This window comes from Anomaloglossus baeobatrachus, chromosome 2, assembly GCF_048569485.1.
Source record: "Anomaloglossus baeobatrachus isolate aAnoBae1 chromosome 2, aAnoBae1.hap1, whole genome shotgun sequence".
Taxonomy (NCBI): Eukaryota; Metazoa; Chordata; class Amphibia; order Anura; family Aromobatidae; genus Anomaloglossus; species Anomaloglossus baeobatrachus.
This window is the reverse complement of record NC_134354.1, coordinates 534,993,464-535,019,370: the sequence shown is the minus strand read 5'-3', so window position 1 is coordinate 535,019,370 and position 25,907 is coordinate 534,993,464. Positions and strand designations below refer to the sequence as shown.

Genomic DNA, 25,907 nt, shown 5'->3' with positions numbered 1-25,907 from the left:
GCGGTAGAGGTCCGTCCACTATGCAATAGGCTTCACACCATCACGGAATGAATCCATGTGGCAATCTTGGACCTGGGCGCTGGCATGCGACTCCGGGGAGCGAGTGAAAAGAGGAACTGACTGCCGGCGTAAACCGAAAGTCCGGTCCTGAAGACATAAACGACTGAGGGCACGAGCCAGCTCAGGAACAAACTAGGCCCCCTTTTTAGGCTGAGAGAAGAGACTAGGACCGATTTCGAAACTCAATCCCCTTATCTGGAAGGAAGGCAGTTGCCTTGGATCGAAAAGGGGGAGTTGTGGCCGGAGCACCCCCCTTGTCCTGCTGGATGACCCGGAAAAAGGGGGGAAAAAGCAGCAAGAGAGGGCTGTCCGCCCTGATGCCCCTTGCAGAAGAGACGGCCACGAGGAGCCCACCTATCCAAACAGGTGGGAGTAGAAAGCACTCGGCAAGGTCCAAACCGGGAGCCAGGTCCCGCGTGTCTAGTGGACGGTGATGCCGCCGAGCCAGACGGACGCTTCTCTGCGTGAAAAACCTGATCGTGTGACAAGAAGTGATAAGTCTCTGAAATTGAAATGACCGCGTCGACACTCGGCCCCTAGCGGGACGCGCTAGAAAAAACCGCATCCAGATCTGACTGCAAGCATGGTAGCAGTGCCGGAAGGGAGGGAGGGAGAGAGAGAGAAGAGAAGAGAAGATGCGCTCCTCACATCCCGGAGGAGCTCTTCACGTGTGGTAATAAACCATCTTCCCGGTCTCCATCATTGTTTGCATCCTTCTTGCCAACCGGCCTGTGCAAGCAAGTACCCGGGATCCGCTATTAAGGCCGCAAACCTAGGACCTTTGAGACCTCGTGGAAGAGAGGGCCCCGACTCAGAAGAACTGGACGGTCTGGAAGGCGCCACGGAGTATCTGCGAGGAGTTGAGTGAGTTTTGTTAACTATGGTCGCCTGGGCCACTCCAGAGCCACCCTCTGCCTTGGACCAACTTGAGAACCCTCGAGATCATGGGAAGCCGAGGGAAGATGCCCAAGAGAATGAACTGGCCTCCCGGACGGGTGGGGGCGTCGACACCTAGTGCAGAGAAGGAGGACACCCTTGATGCCCCGTTGACTTAAAGTTGGATCGGGAGGTCCATAGGACCACGACTGTAGGTTTCCCTTCGTCGTAGATCTGGCTGGTGACGACCCTGTTGAAAAGCCTTTTGCCTAGGCGAGGCCCTTCCTGCCGGGAAAAAACGGCCGTCCAAACGTCCATGGTAGGGATTTGTACTGCCGAGATTAGAGAGCGACGAGATCCGGCCCAGAGCAAGATCCTCTTAACGTCTTCCCTTGACATGACACTCCTTGCGCTTCCCCGGTGTAAGATGCACGCCACCGCTGTGGCATGGTTCGACTGGAACCTGACCGGGTAACCTCGTCCCAGTGAAGAAAATCGTAACCAGCTAACCGGATGGCTCTGGCTTCCGGAATGTTGAAAAAGGGGGGGGCAACCTCTAGTGGTGACCCTCGGGACCGTGTTGTGGGATGGTGGGATAGCGTACCCTAGCACAGGAGACTGGTGACGGTAGATACTATCCTCCAGAGAAGAAGGAAAGAGGACCCTCCCGAGGGACGGTTATGAAGACTGGTCCACTAGGAAGTGGTTGGCGGGTTCCCAGGGCAAACGGAAGCTACCTGTCTTCGTTCTTCAGTGGGATCCCGTGGAAGGCCAAAGATGAAAAATTGGTAAGTGTACCGCTGGTATCACCTCCACCAACAGCCAAGGACTCGCATACCGAACCCGACTCGGTGCGGGAAGAAAACTACTCCTGCGTGAAGAGTAACTTCCCTCGGACGGGCTCGAATACCGTGCCTAAAGGAATGATCTACCGGGCCGGGGCCTGATAGGACTCCCAGCGGTAGCTCAGCTACCCTAGTAGCGGAGGAGTAACAGTGACTGTCTAAACCCCAAGACTAAGGGGAAGTCTAAACCACCAGGTCGTTTCTGGGTGGAGTGAACTTAGCGGCCCTGTCGAGTAGGCTGTGCAGGGACAGCCGTCCTGATCCCTGCAAGCGCTTCTTAAACAAGCTGGAATGGTCCGCAGCGATGCAAGGCGGAGGGACTGCTGAGAGATAGCGGCGCCCTGACGTTTGCGGCTCGACAGACTGGGATCGAGCGGTGAGGCGACGATCCCGAGCGTCTGGGCCGATGCTGGGAAGAGCTGTGCTCTTCCTTCACGTAGCCTAGGGGAAGGAGTATTCCACCCTCACGTAGCCTAGGGGATCCACTGGATTAGCCTATCTCCGACGGGACGGCCACCTAAGGGCGTAAGGGAAGACAGCGACTCCCTAGATGCCGCTTCCGCGTTTCCGATCCTGAGTCAGAGGTCTCGACGGGTGGTCACACTGCTGCTATAGGCTCAGGCCGTGCAGCTGGCAGACGCCAGGGCTGTGATGATAAGGTACTTACCAAAGATGTTAACCAGTCCTGAATCGGCAGAGATGGAACATAGTCCGCTGGACAGAGATGGAACGGTGTCCGTGGAGTCCCTGAGAGACGTCACCTTAGGGATGATAAGCCAGGCGGAACCCTGGCGGGCCGATCACAGGGGGGCATGCCCCTTTTCTCCGGAGCCCCTTTGGAGAAGGGATAATGACAATACAAGACTTACCGCTGGTAAACGTCGTGTCTGGTTGTTGTCTGTGATGATGCAGCACATCAGCGAACTACTGGATGTCCACTGACTACATCACGGGATTGCCGGAAAAGTCCTCAAGGAAACCTGTGTGCTCAGAGAGGAGAAGAGGACTATCTGTGCGCTTATGGTCTGACTCACCATTTCCTCCAGTCTATTCGCCCTGCGCTGAATATCGGGCGCCTGCTCGGAATCCAGCAGAGGTGGTACGCCTGGGTCATCACCAGAGATGTCGGAAGGCTTCCGGTGGAGCGGTAGCTTGTACCTGGGAATGAAGGAAAAACCAGGGGGAGGCGCCGAAGGTGAGACCTGGCGGGTCCGCTTCGAGTAGTGGATAAAGTCCCTGGTACGGGACTCACCTCCCCCGGCGAGTGCACTGAGAGAAAAGGGCTGACCGTACCTTTAAGGCTTGATTCATCCTTTCAACCAGGCTAATCGTTATGCGCCAAACATCCGGGTCCTCCTGCTTGGAGTCCAGCAGAGGTGGAACGCCTGGGCCATCACCCGAGAGGTCGAAAGGCTACCGGAGGAGAGGCAGACTGGACCTGGGAATTAAGGTGAAAAACCTGGGGGCCTGCAGAAGATGAGACCTAGCGGGTCCGTGTTGAGCGGGGGAAAAAAGGGGGCCCCTGGTACGGGACTCACCTCCCCCTGTGCGTGCCCGGAAAGAAAAAAGGGGCTGTTCGCACCTTTATGGCTTGACTCACCGTTTCTACCAGGTTATTCTCAGGTGCCGAACATCATGCGCCCACTTGGAATCCAGCAGAGGCGGTACGCTTGGGCCATCACCTGAGAGGTCGAAAGGCTACGGAGGAGCAGCCGTCTGGACCTGGGGATGAAGGTGAAAACTCCCCGAGGGGATTGCGCCAGTCCTGTGTAGGTATGACAGAGCGTCAGCCAGGGACGCAGCGTATGCGCACCAATCCGAAGACATCAGCGAGGGGATTTATGGTTTGAGCCCGGGGCGCTAACCAGCCGGCCGGGGCGGGATGCCGGGACCTGCTGTGTCAGGGGCTGCGGTGGCTGTGATTACTAAATCTGAAAGATTTGGGTGAATTCACAATTGAGGTATTATTCTGGGAATATATCTTGGCAGTGAAAAAAAAAAAAAAACACCGTTCCCTTCTATAAGTCTGTATCTATAGTGCCTGTACAAATCAATCTACATATATATACCCATATACATATATATACACATACATATATATATATATATATATATACACACACCTATATATATATATATATATATATATATACATATATATACATACACATACACACACATACACACATGCACCTGAAACACTATAAAAACACAATCCTCATATGATTGTGGCTCTTTTGAAGGCTTGTTTTAACTGTTATAACCGGTTGCTGCAGCCTCAGCAAGCCGCACACCGGGAGTTCTATTTCTTTTCTACTTTTTTTTTTTTTTTTTTTTTGATAAGATGAAGTCTGGAGAGCGGGAAAACACACAGCCACCGCCCCCCCTGTGATGCCTGGGGCAGAGCGGAGGGCGGAGACGGACGGCCGGCGACCAATCGCACTGTAGTGGAGGGCGGGCCTGGGACACTGGAGACAAGGCCCGAGCCGGGGCCTAAATTTTGGGGCTGCCGGCTCGCGGGGAGGTAGAGACCGGCGGTCCTACCTGCAAACAGTGGTGGGGCAGCGGCGATGACCGGAGCGCCCAGAGAGAGCTGTGGGCTTGAGCCGGCGCGCGCCGCCGACTGCTGAGATGTGGCCGGGGCGCAGACTAGGCCGAGACCGGGGCCTCAATTTTGCAGCCGCCTGGGAAGAAGGTAGGAGAAGGTCGGTCCTACCTGATCTCGGTGGCGTTGGTCCAGAAATGGATGCGGCGCAGGCAGGGCGCCCTGCCCCTGCCTGTGTGCCGTGCCCCCGTCCAGGGAGACTGCTTGCTCCGGGGGAGCAGCGTGCTGAGGCAGGGAAGTGGGCATCATGATGGGGGAAGGAGCCCCCCCTCAGGAGAAGGCAGCGATGCGGGCCCCATCAGATTTCAGACGCGCTGCTGAGGTCCCATCCCTGCTGTATGTCCCCTGTACGCCCTTTGGGGTGATACCGCAGGGCGAATCAGGGGTGCCCACGACAACCTGCCCACACGAACACCCCCAGGAGTGGTACCATGGGGATGGACGGGGGAGAGGGCCCAAAGTCTGAAACCCCTGCGACCCTGGGGAGTGGTACCCACAGGGCTGCGGAGAATGATGAATAAAATACCTGCAGAAAACAAGAAGACAGGTATGAGAGCGATGAGCGGCGCCGAAAATAGGGAAAAAAGGCGCAAAAAACAAATGGCTGAGGGAGGCCGAGACGGCCCACATCAGCCTCCTACGACACTAAGCTAAAAACTGATTGAGTCCGCCTCCGGCTCAGGGTGTATGCTGCTGAGGAGGAGCTAACTTTTTCTGTTTACTTAGTGTCAGCCTCCTAGTGACAGCAGCATAACCCATGGTCCTGTGTCCCCCAATGAAACGATGGAGAAAATGAGATATCAATCACAACCCATTAAAAGGCCGAACATAAACACAGGTAAGAAATGCAAGGAAACGATATAACATAGATACAATCATATAGAGAACAGCTCATCCAAGGGCAGATCCTCCATGCATGGACATTTGCAGGGCAAACAAGAGATAACCAGCAAATTAAATTTGAAATGCTGCTATATAATGTACAAATTTTAACCCAGGCGGTGGCGGAAGTAAAAGGGGTATTGATGACCTATGTATAATATAGGTCATCAAAATCAGGTCGGTGGAAGACTTTCACCTAGCACGCCCAGCTCTGACAGGACGTAAACAGTGTAAGTAGCAGAACACCATTGCTCTATACACGGTTTAGTGGCCACTGCCAGGTACTGCAGACCAGCTCCCATTCAACGGAAACCTGCACCAAACATATACAAGCAAGTGTGGCTCTAAAGATAAGAAATGTTAGGGAATTTAGGATATATCATAGGAACACATGATAATGATTAAGACTAATGTAAGGTGGGATCAATAAATGTAAATCTCATTTGCTCTAATAATTATATTCCAACCTTCTGGCAGAATGGTCACATGTGATTAGAATACCTGAGTGAGCAAATTAGTCATGGGGATGCTTGAAATACCATTGACTTAAGGCCCTGTCACACACAGAGATAAATCTGCGAAAGATCTGTGGTTGCAGTGAAATTGTGGACAATCAGTGCCAGGTTTGTGGCTGTGTACAAATGGAACAATATGTCCATGATTTCACTGCAACCACAGATCTGCCAAAGATTTCTCTCTGTTTCTGACGGGGCCTTTAGGCTCTGACACACTACCTGAAGATGCTGCTGATGCCTGACCTTAGAAGTCAGTGACTGGAACGTGAGGGAATGCGGAATTGCGTACAACTGCATGCCCAAAAGGTCACAGATAGCTCTGTGTCTTCTTGACTGGTTGCCGGTTTATCCAGCAAATAGTTTAAATATTTATTTTATTTTTAATCAAACTATGAAATTTTGCATAGTAAACTGCACAACACTGCCATTTTATTATCCTGGATGAATAACAGCCCAAACGGAAAAAGAAGGGAATTTTGTTACTTACCGTAAATTCCTTTTCTTCTAGCTCTTATTGGGAGACCCAGACGATTGGGGTATAGCTACTGCCCTCTGGAGGCCACACAAAGCACTACATTAAAAGTGCAAGGCCCCTCCCCCTCTGGCTATACCCCCCCGTGGTATCACGGGTTCTCCAGTTTTAGTGCCAAAGCAAGAAGGAGGAAGCCAATAACTGGTTTAAACAAATTAACTCCGAATAACATCGGAGAACTGAAAAACCGTTCAACATGAACAACATGTGTACCCGCAAACAACAAAAAACATCCCGAAGGACAACAGGGCGGGTGCTGGGTCTCCCAATAAGAGCTAGAAGAAAAGGAATTTACGGTAAGTAACAAAATTCCCTTCTTCTTCAGCGCTCTATTGGGAGACCCAGACGATTGGGACGTCCAAAAGCTGTCCCTGGGTGGGTAAATAAATACCTCATGTTAGAGCTGCAAAACAGCCCTCCCCTACGGGGGTGTCACTGCCGCCTGCAGGACTCTTCTACCTAAGCTGGCATCCGCCGAAGCATAGGTATGCACCTGATAATGCTTGGTGAAAGTGTGCAGACTGGACCAGGTAGCTGCCTGGCACACCTGTTGAGCCGAAGCCTGGTGACGTAATGCCCAGGACGCACCCACGGCTCTGGTTGAGTGGGCTTTTAGCCCTGAAGGAACCGGAAGCCCCGCAGAACGGTAGGCCTCTAGAATTGGTTCTTTGATCCATCGAGCCAGGGTGGCTTTAGAAGCCTGCAACACCTTGCGCGGACCAGCGACAAGGACGAAAAGTGCATCGGCACGGCGTATGGGCGCCGTGCGGGAAATGTAGATTCTGAGTGCTCTCACCAGATCTAGCAAACGTAAGGCCTTTTCATACCGGTGAACCGGATGAGGGCAAAAAGAAGGCAAGGAAATATCCTGATTAAGATGAAAAGAGGATACGACCTTAGGGAGAAACTCCGGAATGGGGCGCAGCACAACCTTGTCCTGGTGGAACACCAGGAAGGGAGCCTTAGATGACAGAGCTGCCAGCTCAGACACTCGCCGAAGCGATGTGATTGCAACAAGAAACGCCACTTTCTGCGACAGCCGAGAAAAGGAAACTTCCTTCAGAGGCTCGAAGGGCGGTTTCTGGAGAGCAACTAGTACCCTGTTCAGATCCCATGGATCTAACGGTCGCTTGTACGGGGGCACAATATGACAGACCCCCTGCAGGAACGTGCGCACCTTAGGAAGACGTGCTAGACGCTTCTGAAAAAACACGGATAGTGCCGAAACTTGCCCTTTAAGGGAGCTGAGCGACAAGCCCTTTTCTAACCCCGATTGCAGGAAGGAAAGAAACTTGGGCAATGCAAATGGCCAGGGAGACACTCCCTGATCAGAGCACCAGGACAAGAAAATCTTCCACGTTCTGTGGTAGATCTTAGCCGAATTCGACTTTCTAGCTTGTCTCATTGTGGCAATGACTCCCTGAGATAATCCAGCAGATGCTAGGATCCAGGACTCAATGGCCACACAGTCAGGTTCAGGGCCGCAGAATTCTGATGGAAAAACGGCCCTTGGGACAGTAAGTCTGGTCGGTCTGGCAGTGACCACGGTCGACCGATCGTGAGATGCCACAGATCCGGATACCACGACCTCCTCGGCCAGTCTGGAGCGACGAGTATGACGCGGCTGCACTCGGATCTGATCTTGCGTAGCACTCTGGGCAAGAGCGCCAGAGGCGGAAACACGTATGGGAGCTGAAACTGCGACCAATCTTGAACCAAGGCGTCTGCCGCCAGAGCTCTTTGATCGCGCGACCTCGCCATGAATGCCGGGACCTTGTTGTTGTGCCGGGATGCCATTAGGTCGACGTCCGGCACTCCCCAGCGGCGACAGATTTCCTGAAACACGTCCGGGTGAAGGGACCATTCCCCTGCGTCCATGCCCTGGCGACTGAGGAAGTCTGCTTCCCAGTTTTCTACGCCTGGGATGTGAACCGCGGATATGGTGGATGCTCTGTCCTCCACCCACATTAGAATGCGCCGGACTTCTTGGAAGGCTTGCCGACTGCGCGTCCCTCCTTGGTGGTTGATGTATGCCACCGCTGTGGAGTTGTCCGATTGGATTCGGATCTGCTTTCCTTCCAGCCACTGTTGGAAGGCCAGTAGAGCAAGATACACTGCTCTGATCTCCAGAACATTGATCTGAAGGGTGGACTCCTGCGGAGTCCACGTCCCCTGAGCCCTGTGGTGGAGAAATACTGCTCCCCACCCTGACAGACTCGCATCTGTCGTGACTACTGCCCAGGATGGAGGCAGGAAGGATCTTCCCTGAGACAATGATGTGGGAAGGAGCCACCATTGTAGAGAGTCTTTGGCCGTCTGGGAAAGCGAGACTTTCCTGTCCAGGGACGTTGACTTCCCGTCCCATTGGCGGAGAATGTCCCATTGAAGTGGGCGCAGATGAAACTGCGCAAAGGGAACTGCTTCCATGGCTGCCACCATCTTCCCTAGGAAATGCATGAGGCGCCGCAAGGGATGCAACTAGCCCTGCAGGAGAGATTGCACCCCTGTCTGTAGTGACCGCTGCTTGTCCAGCGGAAGCTTCACTATCGCTGCTAGAGTATGAAACTCCATGCCAAGATACGTTAGTGACTGAGTCGGTGATAGGATCGACTTTGGAAAGTTGATGATCCATCCGAAAGACTGTAGAGTCTCCAGCGTAGCATTCAGGCTGAGTTGGCATGCCTCCTGAGAGGGAGCTTTGACCAATAAGTCGTCTAGGTAAGGAATCACCGAGTGTCCCTGAGAGTGCAAGACTGCTACCACCGCCGCCATGATCTTGGTGAAGACCCGTGGGGCTGTCGCCAGACCAAATGGAAGAGCTACGAACTGAAAATGGTCGTCTCCTATCACAAATCGTAGAAAACGTTGATGTTCTGCAGCAATTGGCACGTGGAGATAAGCATCTTTGATGTCTATTGAGGCAAGGAAGTCTCCTCTGGACATTGAGGCAATGACAGAGCGGAGGGTTTCCATCCGGAACCTCCTGGCGTGCACATGTTTGTTGAGCCGTTTTAGGTCCAGAACAGGACGGAACGAGCCGTCCTTTTTTGGAACCACAAAGAGATTGGAGTAAAACCCTTGCCCTTGTTCCTGAGGAGGGACTGGGATAACCACTCCTTCCGCTTTTAGGGAATCCACCGCCTGCAGCAGAGCATCTGCTCGGTCTGGACGTGGGGAGGTTCTGAAGAACCGAGCTGGAGGACGAGAATTGAACTCGATTCTGTACCCGCGAGACAAAATGTCCGTCACCCACCGGTCTTTGACCTGTGACATCCAAATGCCGGAAAAGCGGGAGAGCCTGCCCCCGACCGGCGATGCGGAGGGGGGGGGCTGGAAGTCATGAGGTAGTCGCTTTGGAAGCGGTACCTCCATTTGCTTTCTTGGGGCGTGCGTGAGTCCGCCACGAATCTGAGTTTCTTTGCGTCCTCTGAGTCCCTTTGGACGAGGTAAATGGTGTCTTGCCCGAACCTCGAAAGGACTGAAACCTCTGCTGCCACTTTTTCTGCTGAGGTTTGGGTGTTCTGGGTTGTGGTAAAGAGGAGTCTTTACCCTTGGACTGCTTAATGATGTCAGCCAATGGCTCGCCAAACAGTCTCTCTCTAGACAAAGGCAAACTGGTTAAACATTTTTTGGAACCAGCATCTGCTTTCCAGTCCTTTAACCACAAGGCTCTGCGCAAAACTACCGAATTGGCGGACGCCATTGAGGTGCGACTGGTAGATTCTAGGACCGCATTGATAGCGTAAGACGCAAACGCCGACATCTGCGTGGTAAGGTGCGCCACTTGCGGCACTGCTGGATGCATGATAGCATCCACTTTTGCTAAGCCAGCTGAAATAGCCTGGAGTGCCCATACGGCTGCGAATGCCGGAGCAAACGACGCGCCGATAGCTTCATAGACAGATTTTAACCAAAGGTCCATCTGTCTGTCATTGGCATCTTTAAGTGAAGCGCCATCCTCCACTGCAACTATGGATCTAGCTGCAAGTTTGGAAATCGGGGGGTCTACCTTTGGACACTGTGTCCAGCGCTTGACCACCTCAGGGGGGAAAGGGAAACGCGTATCTTTAGATCGTTTAGAGAAACGCCTTTCTGGGTGAGCGTCGTGCTTCTGGATTGATTCTCTGAAGTCAGAGTGATCTAACAAAGCACTCAATTTACGCTTAGGATAAAGGAAACGAAACTTTTCCTGCTCCGCAGCCGCCTCTTCTGCTGAAGGGGCTGGGGGAGAAATATCCAACAGCCTATTTATGGCTGAGATAAGGTCGTCTACCATGGCATCCCCATCCGGGGTATCCAGGTTGAGAGGGGTTCCAGGAGTGGATTCCTGATCACTCTCATCAGACACATCACAGGGAAACTGATTGCGCTGAGACCCTGAGCAGTGTGAAGACGTCGAGGGTCTTTCCCAGCGAGCTCGCTTAGGGTGGCTGGGGCCATCATCTGAGTCATAATCCTCGGCCTGTGAAGCCGGGGACCCCCCTGTGGGCTGGATACATTCCAAGTAAGGGGGACCTGAGGACAGAGGCCTCGCCGTGCCCAGAGACTGAGCCCCATGCATAGATTGCAAGGTCTCAAGGATTTTTGCCATAGATACAGACATATTATCTGCAAAAACTGCAAAGTCCGTCCCTGTCACCGGGGCAGAACTTACAAGCGTCTCAGCCTGGGTCGCTACCTCTCCTGACTCCGGCTGGCGAAGCAGCACCGGGTCGGAGCATTGCACACAATGGGGGTCATCAGAGCCTGCTGGTAGATTAGCCCCACATGCAGCACACGCAGTATACACAGCCCTTTTTGCCTTGGCTGCCTTGCGTTTTGAGGATGACATGTTGCTGCTTCCACAGAGCGATCTGGGATATGCAGCCAGAAGCGCACCTCACAGTGCAAGAAATACAATATCTATATATATATGTACCCAGTACACTGACACACAGTGAGGCACTAGAGGGACCAGCACAGAAAAATCGCTTACCGCCCGCTTAAAAAGCGGGTGTGTGGTCCCAGATAGCCCCTAGTCCAGGTCTCCCAGAGCCTTGCGTCCTTCCTCCAGCCAGGCATGCATGTAATGGCTGCCGGCGTCTCAGAGAGGAAGGGGGGCGGGCCCTGGGCGTTCCTGGCCAAGAGCGGGAAGCCTGCTTCCCTCTGTGCATAGTGTGAGGGCTGGAGCATGTAAATCAGGCTCCAGCCCTCGTCGCTGCTTGCGAACAGCGTCTCTCCCCTACCCTGAATGACAGGGTGGGGGCGGGAACGAAACGGAGCAGCCGGCGTCCTAGGCCCAAAAAGCCTGGGACTAAAGTTATAACCGCCGCCGCCGTAAAAGCGCGGACGGCGGATCCCCGGCGCACCACAAGTCACAGCAGCGCCGCCCGGTCCAGAGGGGGTCGGCGCTGCGTTCCCAAACAAACAATCCCCCAGTAATCTGTAGGGACACCAACTCCACGTTGCGGTCCCCGGCGCACTACAACACCCAGCCAGCCCGGAGTGTGTCTGTGCCTGCCGGGGACACAGAGTACCTGTAAGATGCAGGGCCCTGTCCCTGATCGTACTCCTGCTCCGAATCCATCAGGTTCTAATGGGTCTGTGGATGGAGCCCGGCATCAGAGCTGAGAGGCCGGCAGGATCCCACTTCCACAGAGCCCTACCAGGGGATGTGGAAGGAAAAACAGCATGTCAGGCTCCAGCCCTGTACCAGCAATAGGTACCTCAACCTTACAACACCATCCAGGGGTGAGAAGGGAGCATGCTGGGGACACTATATGTGTCCTCTTTTCTTCCATCCGAAATAGTCAGCAGCTACTGCTGACTAAAATCTGTGGAGCTATGCATGGAATGTCTGACCTCCTTCGCACACAAAGCTAAAACTGGAGAACCCGTGATACCACGGGGGGGTATAGCCAGAGGGGGAGGGGCCTTGCACTTTTAATGTAGTGCTTTGTGTGGCCTCCAGAGGGCAGTAGCTATACCCCAATCGTCTGGGTCTCCCAATAGAGCGCTGAAGAAAACAAAACAAAAAACTTCCGACATACGATTTGCCACCAAGGTTGAATGTTAAATGGCTTTTATTCTTATAAAAACAAAGAAAACCAATGCAGCAGAACAATTGTAATTCAATAAGATGTAACAACATTGCTTTATGGGCACATTACCTGACTAATACACTTAAAGCTCCTAAAGGGGTCACAAGTGTTGCCGGAGCAAAGGCATATGCAGCAAAATTTGCAACTTCGCCTGCACCCACTGGAAGAAAAAAGAAAAAACAAGAGGCACGATAAGTATAGAATACGCAGAATGGCGAATGCAAGGAAACCGAGGCTGCAGTGATTTATTACTTTACTTACTTGATAATAGTCCAGCCCACCACAGCCATTCTTTTAGATACGCATGGCCACCTTGACCTACAGAGAACAAAGCAACATCATATTAGTATTAAAGTGAAGCATCCATTTCATCAGCAAAGAGTATATTGTGTTCACTTTGTATACTTTAAAGAAGAACTCCAGCAATTTTCTTCACAGATAGATTCACTCAACATCAATATTCAAACAGTTTAAGTCACTTCACATCACCACAATTACATTTATAAAGGTCTTACCATTGGTAGAAAAAAAGTTAGGTCATATGATCCCTAGTGAGACAATACACGTGCTAATGTATAGAGAAGAATTCAGTCTGATAGAGTGCTTTAGTACGTGAGAGGCTGCTGTACACATAGCATTGCATATACTGAGACTCTACTATATACAGCACACAAGATATAGTGACACTGCTGTATATACACATCAGACAGGATACACTGGGGCTGGAGTATATTCATCAAATAGGATATACTGAGCCCACATATTATACACAGACTGCAGTATACATCACATAGGATATACTGAGACTGCTCTATATACAGCTAATAGGATACACAGACTCTGCTGTATATACATCACATAGGTACACAGACTTTGCTGTATACATCACATAGGATAGGCTGAGACTGCTGTATACATCACAGAATATATTGACACTGCTGTATATATCACAAAAGGTACACAGACTTTGCTGTACACCTCACATACAGTAGGATGTAATGAAACAACTGTAAATACATCACATAGGATATACTGAGACTGCTGTATATACACTACAGTTCAAAAGTTTAGGGTTTCCTTATTTTTGAAAGAAAAGCAATTTTTTTTAATGAAGCTAACATTAAATTAAACAGAAATACACTCTATACATTGTTAATGTGATAAATGACTATTCCAGCTTCAAAATCTGTTTTTTAATGCAATATCTACATAGGTGTATAGAGGCCCATTTCCAACAACCACCAATCCAGTGTTATAATGGTATAATGTGATTGCTAACTGTGTTAGAAGGCTAATAGGTGTTTAGAAATCCCCTGAAAACCCTTGTGCAAGTATGTTAGCACAGCTGAAAACAGTTTTACTGATTAAAGAAGCTATAAAACGGACCTTCCTTTGTGCTATCTGAGAATCTGGAGCATTACATTTGTTGGTTCCATTAAACTCTCAAAATGGCCAGAAAAAGAGAACTTTCATGTGAAACGCGACAGTCTATTCTTGTTCTTAGAAATGAAGGATATTCCATGTGAGAAATTGCCAAGAAACTGAAGATTTCCTATAACGATGTGTACCACTCCCTTCAGAGGAGAGCACAAACAGGCTCTAACCAGAGTAGAAAGAGAAGTGGGAAGCCCCGCTGCACAACTGAGCAACAAGTACATTAGAGTCTCTAGTTTGAGAAATCTACGCCTCAAAAGGTCCTTAAACTGGCAGCTTCATTAAATAGTACCCACAAAACGCCAGTGTCAACGTCTACAGTGAAGAGACGACTCCGGGATGCTAGCATTCAGGGCAGTGTGGCAAAGAAAAAGCTATATTTGAGATTGGCAAATAAAAGGAAAAGATTAATATGGGCAAAAGAACACAGACATTGGACAGAGTAAGATAGGAAAAAAATGTTATGGACAGACGAATCGACGTTTGAGGTGTTTGGATCACACAGAAGAACATTTGTGAGATGCAGAACAACTGAAAAGATGCTGAAAGAGTGCCTGACGCTATCTGTCAAGTATGGTGGAGGGTAATGTGATGGTCTGAGGTTCCTTTGGTGCTCGTAAAGTAGATTTTTACAAGGTAAAAGGGATTTTGAATAAGGCAGGCTATCACTCCATTTTGCAATGCCATGTCATGCCATACCCTGCGGACAGCACTTGATTGGAGCCAATATCATCCTACAACAGTACAAACGACCCAAATCACACCTCCAAATTATACATGAACTATTTAGGGAAGAAGCAGGCAGCTGGTATTCTATCTGTAATGGAGTGGCCAACCCATTCACCAGATCTCAACCCTATTGAGCTGTTGTGTGAGCAGCTTGGCCGTATGGTACGCAAAAAGTGCCCATCAAGCCAATGCAACTTGTGGGATGGGCTTCTGGAAACATGGGGGGAAATATCTCCAGATTACCTCCGCAAATTAACAGCTAGAATGCCAAAGGTCTGCAAAGCTATAATTGCTGCAAAGGGAGCATGCTTTGAATGAGAAAATTATTTCAAGTAAAAATTATTATTTCTAACCTAGTTAATGTCTGGACTATATTTTCAATTCATTATGCAACTCATTTGATAAATAAAAGTATGATTATTCATGGAAAGGCCAAAATTGTCTGGGTGACCCCAAACTTTTGAACTGTAGTGTACATCTCATAGAATACAGACTCTAGTGTATAGACATCACATAGGACATACTGAGACTCTGCTTTATTTATCACAAAGGTACACTGAGACTTTGCTATACATATCACATAGGATATGTGGAGACTGATGTATTCAGATCACATAGGATATGTGGAGACTGATGTATACAGATCACATAGGATATGTGGAGACTGATGTATACAGATCACATAGGATATGTGGAGACTGATGTATACACATCACATAGGATATGTGGAGACTGATGTATACACATCACATAGGATATGTGGAGACTGATGTATACACATCACATAGGATATGTGGAGACTGATGTATACACATCACATCGGATATGTGGAGACTGATGTATACACATCACATAGGATATGTGGAGGCTGATGTATACACATCACATAGGATATGTGGAGACTGATGTATACACATCACATAGGATATACTGAGACTCATATATATATATATTATATATATATATATCACATAGGATACACTGAGACTTTGTTATATACATCAGGAGAGCAGTTCAGTATTACTAAGCTCTCATAAGAAACTATTTGACAGAAGCAAGAATATATTGATGAGACTTTGGCATCATGAGAAATGTGACACTATATCAAAGACAATGTCAGATAGGAAAAAAAACTATAAGCAGCATGCAAAATAAAACAGGGATACACAAGACATACGCAAGAGCCTCTACATTATTATGCAATAACTTATGCTGAATTATAAAAGGCAAAAAATGTACTGGAATGCTTTTTGCCAGAGACATGATGGCAGAGAACATCATGTATTCGTGCATTGCATTGATAAATGTTTTATTGCCTCTGAAAGGTGGATTATGCCTATATACAATTGTATTATAAATATGTTTCCTTAATTTCTAGAGATTCATTAGCGAATATTTATGCCAATTAGCTCACCAGTACCGGAGGCTAAGCCTCCTCCTACAGCTCTCTGACCTCTCTCCTCCCGTCCGGCCTCCTGTTACTGAATGACAGGTCACTCTTCTATGTGATCTTCTTCCCATCATTCCTGGAGGTGTAACATGCTAAGATCAATAGCCCGCGTCGCGCAATGTCATCAGGACCTTACTGCGCATGTGTCACCCCCAGGAATGACTACACTTGGCAAGATCTCGGATGGGGGAGCAGGTCATACAGAAGAGTCACCTTTCAGTCACAGAGTCAGTCATAGAGGGAGACAGGCCTAAGAGCTGTAAATACAATGCACTTTTGGCTCATTTACATAAACATTTGCGTATACATTTCTAGAAAATTAAAAAACGGACTTATAATAGATTATGATACTTCAAAGTCTATAAACCTGTTGACCGTTTCCCTTGAACGAGGGTGTCCAAGTGTCCAAATATCTAACATGTCTGTCCAATAGAAAACGTGGGTCTGTAAATGGCTAATTGATGCCTCATCTGACAGAAAACCAATAAAAATTAGCCTGAATGTAATATATAGGTAGCATCTAAAAGTATCTGAAAGTAACATCAAATACAGGAAAGGTTTTATTATAGGATGATCCTAACAGATAGAGAAGATAAAAAATGGCTGTATCTTAACCATATATATGTGGATGCAACTCAGACATCTTTAGGTTGGTGCGATTTGTTAGAAATCTGTGATAAAACTCCACCTAAAAAGCAGTGGAAAGTCCAGGACCCATTATATACCTGCTCTCATAGAGCCCTTTCTTGCCAGCCGCAGCAGCCCTTTCTTCTTCAGTATGAAGCTGCCGCCGATAAAAATACTTGAGCTAATCGCCAGGCTGAGCCCAATGTAAAAGTCATATTTTCCTTTGTCTTGGCTCATCTTGAAGTGCTGTTAGTCTACCCACATTGGTGTCTGTGCTACAAGCTGAGAGTCATGGGGATCCACACACATTAACTTCTTATCTGGAGTCTTCCGGTATCTCTGTACAGGAGAGCAGAAAGCAATGTGAATGCCAAAAGGGACAAAGTGATAAAATCATGATCAGCACACAGTAATAACTGCAGGGATTATCAGGCATGCCTATATCCTGTCATTAAAGCGTACGGTAGTTGAGTAATATCAATCACACTGACCTTGTGCGAGGCCAATGTGCTCCTAGAGGACAACACAAGCACAATGTGGGCTGTGATGGGGGATGAGGTCACGCTCCTTTACACCCAACTCCCTACTTTAACATGACTGGTTTCCAAGGTTGGATGAGTTTGGTGTAATACAACATGACCTTAACCCCTGTCAAACACCTTTGGAATGAATCAAAATACAGATTGAGAGTCAGGTTTTCCCTTCCAGTATCTATGTCTGACCGCAAAAATGTTCTTCTGAAAAAAAAAAAGTCATAAATTCTTACATACACTCCAAAATCTTGTAGAAAACCTTTCCAGAAAACTGGAAGCTGTTATCGCTGCAAAGAGGTCAATGCCAAATTCAAAACTTTGGGTCTACATTGGGATGTCATCATTGTTATTGTAGGTATAATAAGTAGTGATGAGCGGACTCGCAGATAACTGGGACCAGCTGAGCCGGTATCTATAATCTGGTTCCGGTCCTCATAAGATTATGGGGACTGGAATCCAGCGATTAAAAATGATGGTAGAAAGGATAGGGGGATGGGAGCAAGCGTGCTGTACTTACCGAGATACCGGCATTGCTATATCCCAGGCCACGCATTAGGCTTATTTCAGATGCACTGCTTTCCCCGCCCATGGGCACTTGTCATTGGTTGCAGTCAGATGCGCCCACTCCCCGAGTGTCAGCTGCAACCATTAGATGCGACAAGCCCGGCGCTCTTCCTGATTACCCTGGTGCGTTGGCAATCAGGGTAATATAAGAGTTTAATAACAGTCCACAGCTGTCACTAAGCTCTAGATTAGTAATCACAGAAGTATATGACACCCCCATCACTAATCTGTAAGTAAAAGTAAATAAACACAAACACCGATAAAATCCTTTATTTGGAATAAAATACAAAAAGCACCTTCTTTCACCATTTTAACCCCCAAAACACCCCTGCAGGTCCGACGTAATCCACACGAGGTCCCACGACGATTCAGCTCTGCTACATCTGAACCTCACTACAATCATTGAACATGACTGCCCCCTGTACGCTCCAGAGAATGAATGAGATGTGCAATCAGCACTGATGTCACTCAGGTTAGTTGCAGACACAGCTCGAGTCCTCCACCTGTGACTGCGCTCCCCTCCCCCTGGCCGGCAATGTCAGTGTTAAAGGATTGGCGGGGTGCGGGGCACCGACCTGCACTTTAACAGTACCGGCAGGGGGATGAGGGGTTGCCACATACTCCCTGGCCGACACGGTCACTGTTAAAGGGCTTGCAGGGTGCACCGCCCCGCACTTTAAGCCAGAGTGCTTCAGATCACCAGAGGTCATACTGTGGGAACCCGGGTAAGACCTCCGGTGTACTGACATCACTACTGCCAGCCGGGTCCCCCTTGTCAGTGTTTCCTGCAGCCTGGAGAATTTGGACATGTTTACGGCCTCTCTGGGCTCGGATGTAGCAGAGCCAGTACAATCATGGTTCATCGTGTGGATTACGGCAGAACTTCAAGTGTCTTTTTGGGGTTAACAAAGAGGGTGCTGTATTTTATTTCAAATAAAGGATTTTTCTCAGTTTTTGTATTTATTTCTTTTTAATTTATAGGATTAGTGATGGAGGGGTCTCCTAGACCCCTACACATCACTAATTCTGGGTTTGATGACAGTTGTGCACTATCATTGACCGCATTATCCTCATTGCACCAAGGCAAATCGGGAAGAGCCAGGTAAAGTGTCAGGCTTGTCTAATCTAATGGGTGCGACAATTCTGGGGTGGCTGTAGGCTGCTATTCTTAGCTTGCTGTGGTCCCAATAAGTATGGGACTTCACAGGATAGAAATACCAGCCCCCCAGCTCTACGGCATCAAAACTGGGGAGGGGGGGGACCGCATGCTAGTTTTTTAAATTTAATTTAAGAAAAAAAAAAAAAAACGCATGCGGTTCCTCATTTTGATACACAGTTGCACTGCTTTCTCCGCCCACCAGCTGTCCTGGTGCCTGTGATTGGTTGAAGGAAGACGTGGTCACACAGGCTGAGGCACTCCAACCAATCACAGACACCAGGACGGCCGGTGGGTGGGGAGAGCAGTGCATATGGATATATGGATGAGCAATGATGAGCAGCCCAGGAAGTGAAGGAAATGCCTGGAAGCAGCATACAGCCGCGCGGAAGCCTTTGTAAGTATGAAGCACTTGTCTTGTTCTTATTTTCATTTTTTTTTTTTTTTTTTAAATTTCTCCAGTGTCGGATCCAGATTAATATCTGGAATCCCGGGCACCTTTGAAACTGCACAGATACGGACTTTTAGAGTCCAGGTCCACCCATCACTAATAAGGAGTAAATCTTTCAATAGCTTTGTTCATATAGTGTATATTCAGGAAGGACTTTAATAAGCATATTCGTGATAATTTGGTCATGTCAGTGCAAGGGTGTGTTTATAGTCGCCGCTCTGGCCACACCTCTAGGAATCAAAGCTGGAGGCTGCCGGGAGAAATAAACTTCAATTCCTCCTGGTGGCCAGGATTTTAGTGCGGTGTCCAGACAGTGTTAGAATGCTACTAGCTGTAGTACCTGGGCGTTGCCTGGGATAGTAACTGTCTCGGTCTGTCTCTTTCTCTGTCCCTGTCTCTCTGTGTCTCTCTCCCTGTCTGCCTGTCTCTTTCCCTGTCTGTCTGTCTGTCTCTCTCTGACTGTGTCTCTCGGTTTCTTTCCTTGTCTGTCTCTATCAGTCTCCCCACCGACATCTTATTAACTCACAAAAGCTTCTTGTACTAACAATTTATTTTGTTCCTATAGCAACCAATCACAGCTGCTATTAACTTGTAGGTCACAGCTCCATAAACTTTAATGGAGGCAGGTTTCTTGAAGAGTAACTGTAAGGCGCAGGGTTAAATTTTCCCGTCAAAACAGTCTACAACGTTCCCTGAGTCACATGGGCTGTCTGTGCAAAATTTCATGATTGTAAATGCGACGGTCCGGATTCCTTTAGCGGACACACACACACAGCTTTATATATTAGATTAACTTGTAGATTAGCCCAAAATCTGCAGGTTAATAGCATTTTTTTTTTTACATGACAGGTTCACTTTAAGGACCTTGCTTTGAGTACTGCACACAGTCATGGGGAACAGAAAGTCCCACAGAGTTGGATCTCCAGGCACTTCATTCTGATCTCAGAGGGTGGTTCAAAGTTTAGGACTTATCTATTATATTCAAAAACCTGCATAACACAGACTCCTGGGACCATCGTAGCTTTTCCCTTTTAGAGGATTGTTCAGATTTCTTGACTTGTTTGTTTTACCTAATACAAGATGTATTGAGAAAATGGATGGTAACACCTAGTTACTTATTCATATATTTCAAGGAGGAACAAGGCAATGTATAGTTTTCAAACACTCCGGCATTGTTAGGTAATGGGGAATGCAAGCTTTCAATAGGAGACAAAGCTTCTAGACATTAAAGTATGTGTCACTTTACAAGTTGTATTTCAGCAACCAAGATGTACCTTCCCAAACATGTCCTCTGTAATATTTACAGACATCGATCACTAGATAAGATCAAAGCATCATGGTGGAGTAGATCAATGACTTCCATCCTGTACCTGGCAGTAATGGTTCGTGACTATAAGCATCGAACAAGGCATTATAGATCAGCATTACGGAAGGGACACTAATAGGGATGAGCAAACCTGAACAGTAAAAGTTTGGTGTTTCTGCCAAACACTGACTTTTAAAAAAAAAAAAAACTCGGATGGCGACCGACCTGATTGTAAATAGGCGGTATGTACCACGAAAGTGGTGTGAACCTGGAGGTTTGTTCTGGCACTTGTAGTGCCACAGACATAGAAGAAGAGTTCACAGGTAGCTAGACAGATGGGTGGGTCTGGCCACCTACATACCCCATGCATGGGTGTGTATGACATGTGGCTGACAGGTCACATGTGGTAAAATGGAGATTGTTAGTTTGGCACATGGTGCAGTGTGAGGAGGCTGTTTGTGTGTGAAGCCTCTGGGAAGAATCATTGTGTGAAGAGAGGATTGGGAAGTCCTGATCTGGACCATGTGTAGAGGCTTGAAACCTCTGGAAGGGACCTTCTGATGAAAGTTACGGTCCGCGTCATCTGTCTGGAGTGAGGGAGTGGAGACAGCTCCAGTGGGATACACCTGCTGGCGGTATCCGAGCCTGGACGGGAATACAGTGGAACCTTGGTTAACGAGAACAATCCGTTCTGGGACTGTGCTTGTTAACCAAGTTACTCGTTCAGCAAAGCAAGATTTCCCATAGGAAATCATTGCAATGCAGACAATTCGTTCCACAACTAGTTAAATGTCCCATCCTGGTCCCCTGTTGTGCTATTCCACACATGCACACACAAACACGCACACACACAAGCACATTTTCTGCTCACCTTACCTTCCATCGCCGGCCTGCTGGGCCTTGCTGTTCTCTAGCACGGGCTGTGTATCGGGTAACCATAACGACGAGGGAGGAACTTCCGCACCCAGAGCGCTGACGTCAAAGGCAGGAACCTCTCTGATTGGTGAGCGCGCTGCCTTTGAGTAGCGTCTGACAGCGGAAGTTCCTGCCTCGTCGCCGATGGTTACCGATACACAGCATGGAGCGGCGAACTACAGGACCCAGGAGGCCGGCGATGGAACTGAAGGTACACATTATGCTCACCTTACCTTATGTTCCATCGCCGGCCTCCTGGGTCTTGTAGTTCACCACGAGGATTCCTCCCTCATTGCGATATACCGGCGAACTACAAGACCCAGGAGGCCGCCGATGGAACGGAAGGTAAGGTGAGCATAATACTGTATGTGTGTGTGCTTGTTTGTGTGGACTGCAAGAGCGGGTCAGAGCGGTGGATGTACGGAACCGAAAGTGTGTGCGGTGAGGATTTTGCTCGTACAGCAAAGCTTTCTCGTAAACAGAGTTACAAATTTACAGAAAGCTTTGCTTGTTAAGCAAAATTCTGATTAAGTGGGTTACTTGTTAAGCGAGGTTGCACTGTACTGTGAAGTAGCAAGTTCTGTACACGTGCTTGTTTATCTAAGCCAAAGTAAGGCTCTGTTTTTCTTGCTAAAGTGCAGTTTATGTTATGTTAAAGAAGTTGTCCAGTTACCAAAACTGATTTTTTTTTTCTGATAAATCTTGCTAATATGTGCCCCTCAACACATCTATTATGTTTTTTCAGCAAAATTACCTTTTATTGTGCACTAGCAGCACATGCTCATTGCTGGCTCCAGCTCTGATGGGGTTAATCTCTCCTCTGACTTCCTGTGTTCAGTTCCTACAAGTCCCAGAATTCTTTATGGCTCTAGGGCGGTGTCTGGCTTATCTAACACACCCACTGTGTCTAATACACCCACTCTGCTCCCACCCAAACCCTCCTCCCTGCCTCTTCCCTGTGGATGCACTGAGATCAATCATACAGAGACAGCAGCAGCTCTACACAGCCAGGGGAAGAAAGTGTGTGTGCGCGTATATACAGTGTATGTGTGTATATACAGTGTGTGTGCGCGTATATACAGTTTATGTGTGTATATACAGTGTGTGTGTGAGTGTGTATGTGTGTGTGTGTATGTCATACTCACCTGTCTGCAGGGTCCGGGTGCCATGCCTGCTTCCAGCCCCTGTCTCGGTACCGCCGCTTCGGCTGTGTGCAGTCTCCCCGGGGCACGTACGAAGCTTGCAGGACCTGGCGGTGGATCACCTGATGCATCAGCTGATCGATTCTCGTGGTGTCGCCGGCTTTTTCGCGCCCGGCCGGCTATCAGCTGATCCTGCCGTCAGGGGACTTCATCAGCTGATTACCGGCCGCTCCTGCAGTGATGGGCCAGGATCAGACACCGCTGCAGGAGCTGCTGGTAATCAGCACAGACGTGAGTATTTATTTTTTTTTTTTTTGCACTGATGCTTCAGCTGATTGTATAATCGGCTTTTATACAATCAGCTGATGTGTCATGTGATTCACGTAGTTTAACCTGACACATCATCTGATCGCTTTGCCTTCCAGCAAACCGATCAGATGATATTGGATCCGGATTGGGCGGCGCGGGACCCTAACCCAGGATTACTGCGGAGGGGGGTTTATTTCAATAAAGATGGAGTCACTAATTGTGTTGTGTTTTATTTCTAATAAAAATATTTTTCTGTGTGTTGTGTTTTTTTTTTATCATTACTAGAAATTCATGGTGGCCATGTCTAATATTGGCGTGACACCATGAATTTCGGGCTTAGGGCCAGCTGATAATATACAGCTAGCCCTAACTCCATTATTACCCAGCTAGCCACCCGGCATCAGGGCAGCTGGAAGAGTTGGATACAGCTCCAGAAGATGGCGCTTCTATGAAAGCGCCATTTTCTGGGGTGGCTGCGGACTGCAATTCGCAGTGGGGGTGCCCAGAAAGCTTGGGCACCCTTCACTGTGGATTCCAATCCCCAGCTGCCTAGTTGTACCCGGCTGGACACTAAAATTAGGCGAAGCTCACGTCATTTTTTTTTTAAATTATTTCATGAAATTCATGAAATAATTAAAAAAAAAAGGGCTTCTCTATATTTTTGGTTCCCAGCCGGGTACAAATAGGCAGCTGGGGGTTGGGGGCAGCCCGTACCTGCCTGCTGTACCCGGCTAGCATACAAAAATATGGCGAAGCCCATGTCATTTGTTTTTTCTTTTTGGGTAAAAAAACTGCATACAGTCCTGGATGGAGGATGCTGAGCCTTGTAGTTCTGCAGCTGCTGTCTGCTCTCCTGCATACACTAGTGAATGGAGGATGCTGAGCCTTGTAGTTCTGCAGCTGCTGTCTGCTCTCCTGCATACAATGAACATTTTGAATAAGGAAATGACAGACCTTTTTTTTTTTTTTCATCAACAATCTTTAATGGCATTGTGCACTGATTAAAAACGCAGTGAGCAAAAACGCAGCAAAAAAAGGCACCAAATCGCGGCAAAAACGTGACATGCAGCACCGCAGGTGACAGAGCAGAGCAAGTTGGTGACATGTTCTGCTCTGACACAGTGTGCTGCATGTCACTGTATCCACTCTGGGACTTGTTGTGCAGGTGACCGGATGATACATGTCACTAACTGCCCCACTCTGTGATTTCTGCTGCATAGTACCAACTGTATACACTCTCACCTGCACAACAAGTCCCATAGTGGAGACAGTTAGTGACATGTAGCATCCGGTCACCTGCACAACAAGTGCCAGAGTGGAGAAAGATAGTGACATGCAGCACACTATGTGTCAGAGCAGAGCATGTCACTGTCTCCACTCCGCTGACCTCACAGCCCGTACACGCTGCGATGGATGCAGGGGGACACAGAACAAGTAATTGGCCGACACTGGAGTCATCTGATTACTTGGGATGAATTGAGCAGTAAAATGCTCTGGTGCTCGATGGGCGAAGCCCATGCCGATTTTTTTTTAAAAAAATTCATTAAAAATAAAAAAAAAAAAAAAAAATCACATTGTTTGTGGGCTCCCGCTGCATTTTCTATTGCTAAGGGTAACCAAAGCAGCTACTGGCTGCTAGCCCCCCGCTGCTTGGTGTTACTTTCACTGGCAATAGAAATGCAGGGAAGCATTTTTTTTTTTTATAAAGGTTTTTCCCTGAAAACGTTAAGAAAATGACGTGGGCTTCGCCATATTTTTGTATGCTAGCCAGGTACAGCAGGCAGCTACGGGCTGCCCCCAACCCCCAGCTGCCTAGTTGTACCCGGCTGGGAACCAAAAATATAGAGAAGCCCTTTTTTTTTCATGAATTTCATCAAATAATTAAAAAAAAAAAAAAAATGATGTGGGCTTCACCAAATTTTTGAGTCCAGCCAGGTACAACTAGGCAGCTGGAGATTGGAATCCACAGTGCAGGGTGCCCAAACTTTCTGGGCCCCCCACTGCGAATTGCAGTCCACAGCTGCCCCAGAAAATGGCGCTTTCATAGAAGCGCCATCTTCAGGCGCTGTATCCAACTCTCCAGTGGCCCTGGTGGCAGGTGGCACGCTGGGTAATAAGGGGTTAATACACCAGCTATGTTTTACCAGCTGGTATAAAGCCCGAGATTCTTAATGTCAAGCCAAGTTTAACCTGGCCATTAAGAATCTCCAACAAAGGGTTTTAAAAAAAACAAAAAAAAAAAAAAAAAAAAGACATCACACAGAGAAGAAGGGAATTTTGTTTACTTACCGTAAATTCCTTTTCTTCTAGCTCCAATTGGGAGACCCAGACAATTGGGTGTATAGGCTATGTCTCCGGAGGCCGCACAAAGTATTACACTAAAAGTGTAAAGCCCCTCCCCTTCTGCGTATACACCCCCCGTGCTCCCACGGGCTCCTCAGTTTTGGTGCAAAAGCAAGAAGGAGGAAAAAAATTATAAACTGGTTTAAAGTAAATTCAATCCGAAGGAATATCGGAGAACTGAAACCATTCAACATGAACAACATGTGTACACAAAAAAACAGGGGCGGGTGCTGGGTCTCCCAATTGGAGCTAGAAGAAAAGGAATTTACGGTAAGTAAACAAAATTCCCTTCTTCTTTGTCGCTCCATTGGGAGACCCAGACAATCGGGACGTCCAAAAGCAGTCCCTGGGTGGGTAAATAATACCTCATAATAGAGCCGTAACGGCTCCGTCCTACAGGTGGGCAACCGCCGCCTGAAGGACTCGCCTACCTAGGCTGGCATCCGCCGAAGCATAGGTATGCACCTGATAGTGTTTCGTGAAAGTGTGCAGGCTCGACCAGGTAGCCGCCTGACACACCTGTTGAGCCGTAGCCTGGTGCCTCAAAGCCCAG

General features: G+C 48.4%; 1 protein-coding gene across 3 annotated transcripts in view; it reads right to left on the bottom strand.

Moving 5' to 3' along the window:
- The window catches only part of NIPA2 (NIPA magnesium transporter 2), a 52,640-nt gene that overhangs the window by 7,408 nt on the left and 19,325 nt on the right, over nt 1–25,907 (bottom strand). For all 3 annotated transcript variants that reach the window (XM_075336621.1, XM_075336622.1, XM_075336620.1), the window contains exons 2-4: nt 16,734–16,974; nt 12,657–12,713; nt 12,465–12,555 (exon numbers count right to left, since the gene is read on the bottom strand). In XM_075336621.1, the coding sequence (XP_075192736.1) occupies nt 12,465–12,555; nt 12,657–12,713; nt 16,734–16,872 (287 nt within the window). In that variant the 5' untranslated portion in view covers nt 16,873–16,974. The remainder of the gene's footprint in view (nt 1–12,464; nt 12,556–12,656; nt 12,714–16,733; nt 16,975–25,907) is intronic.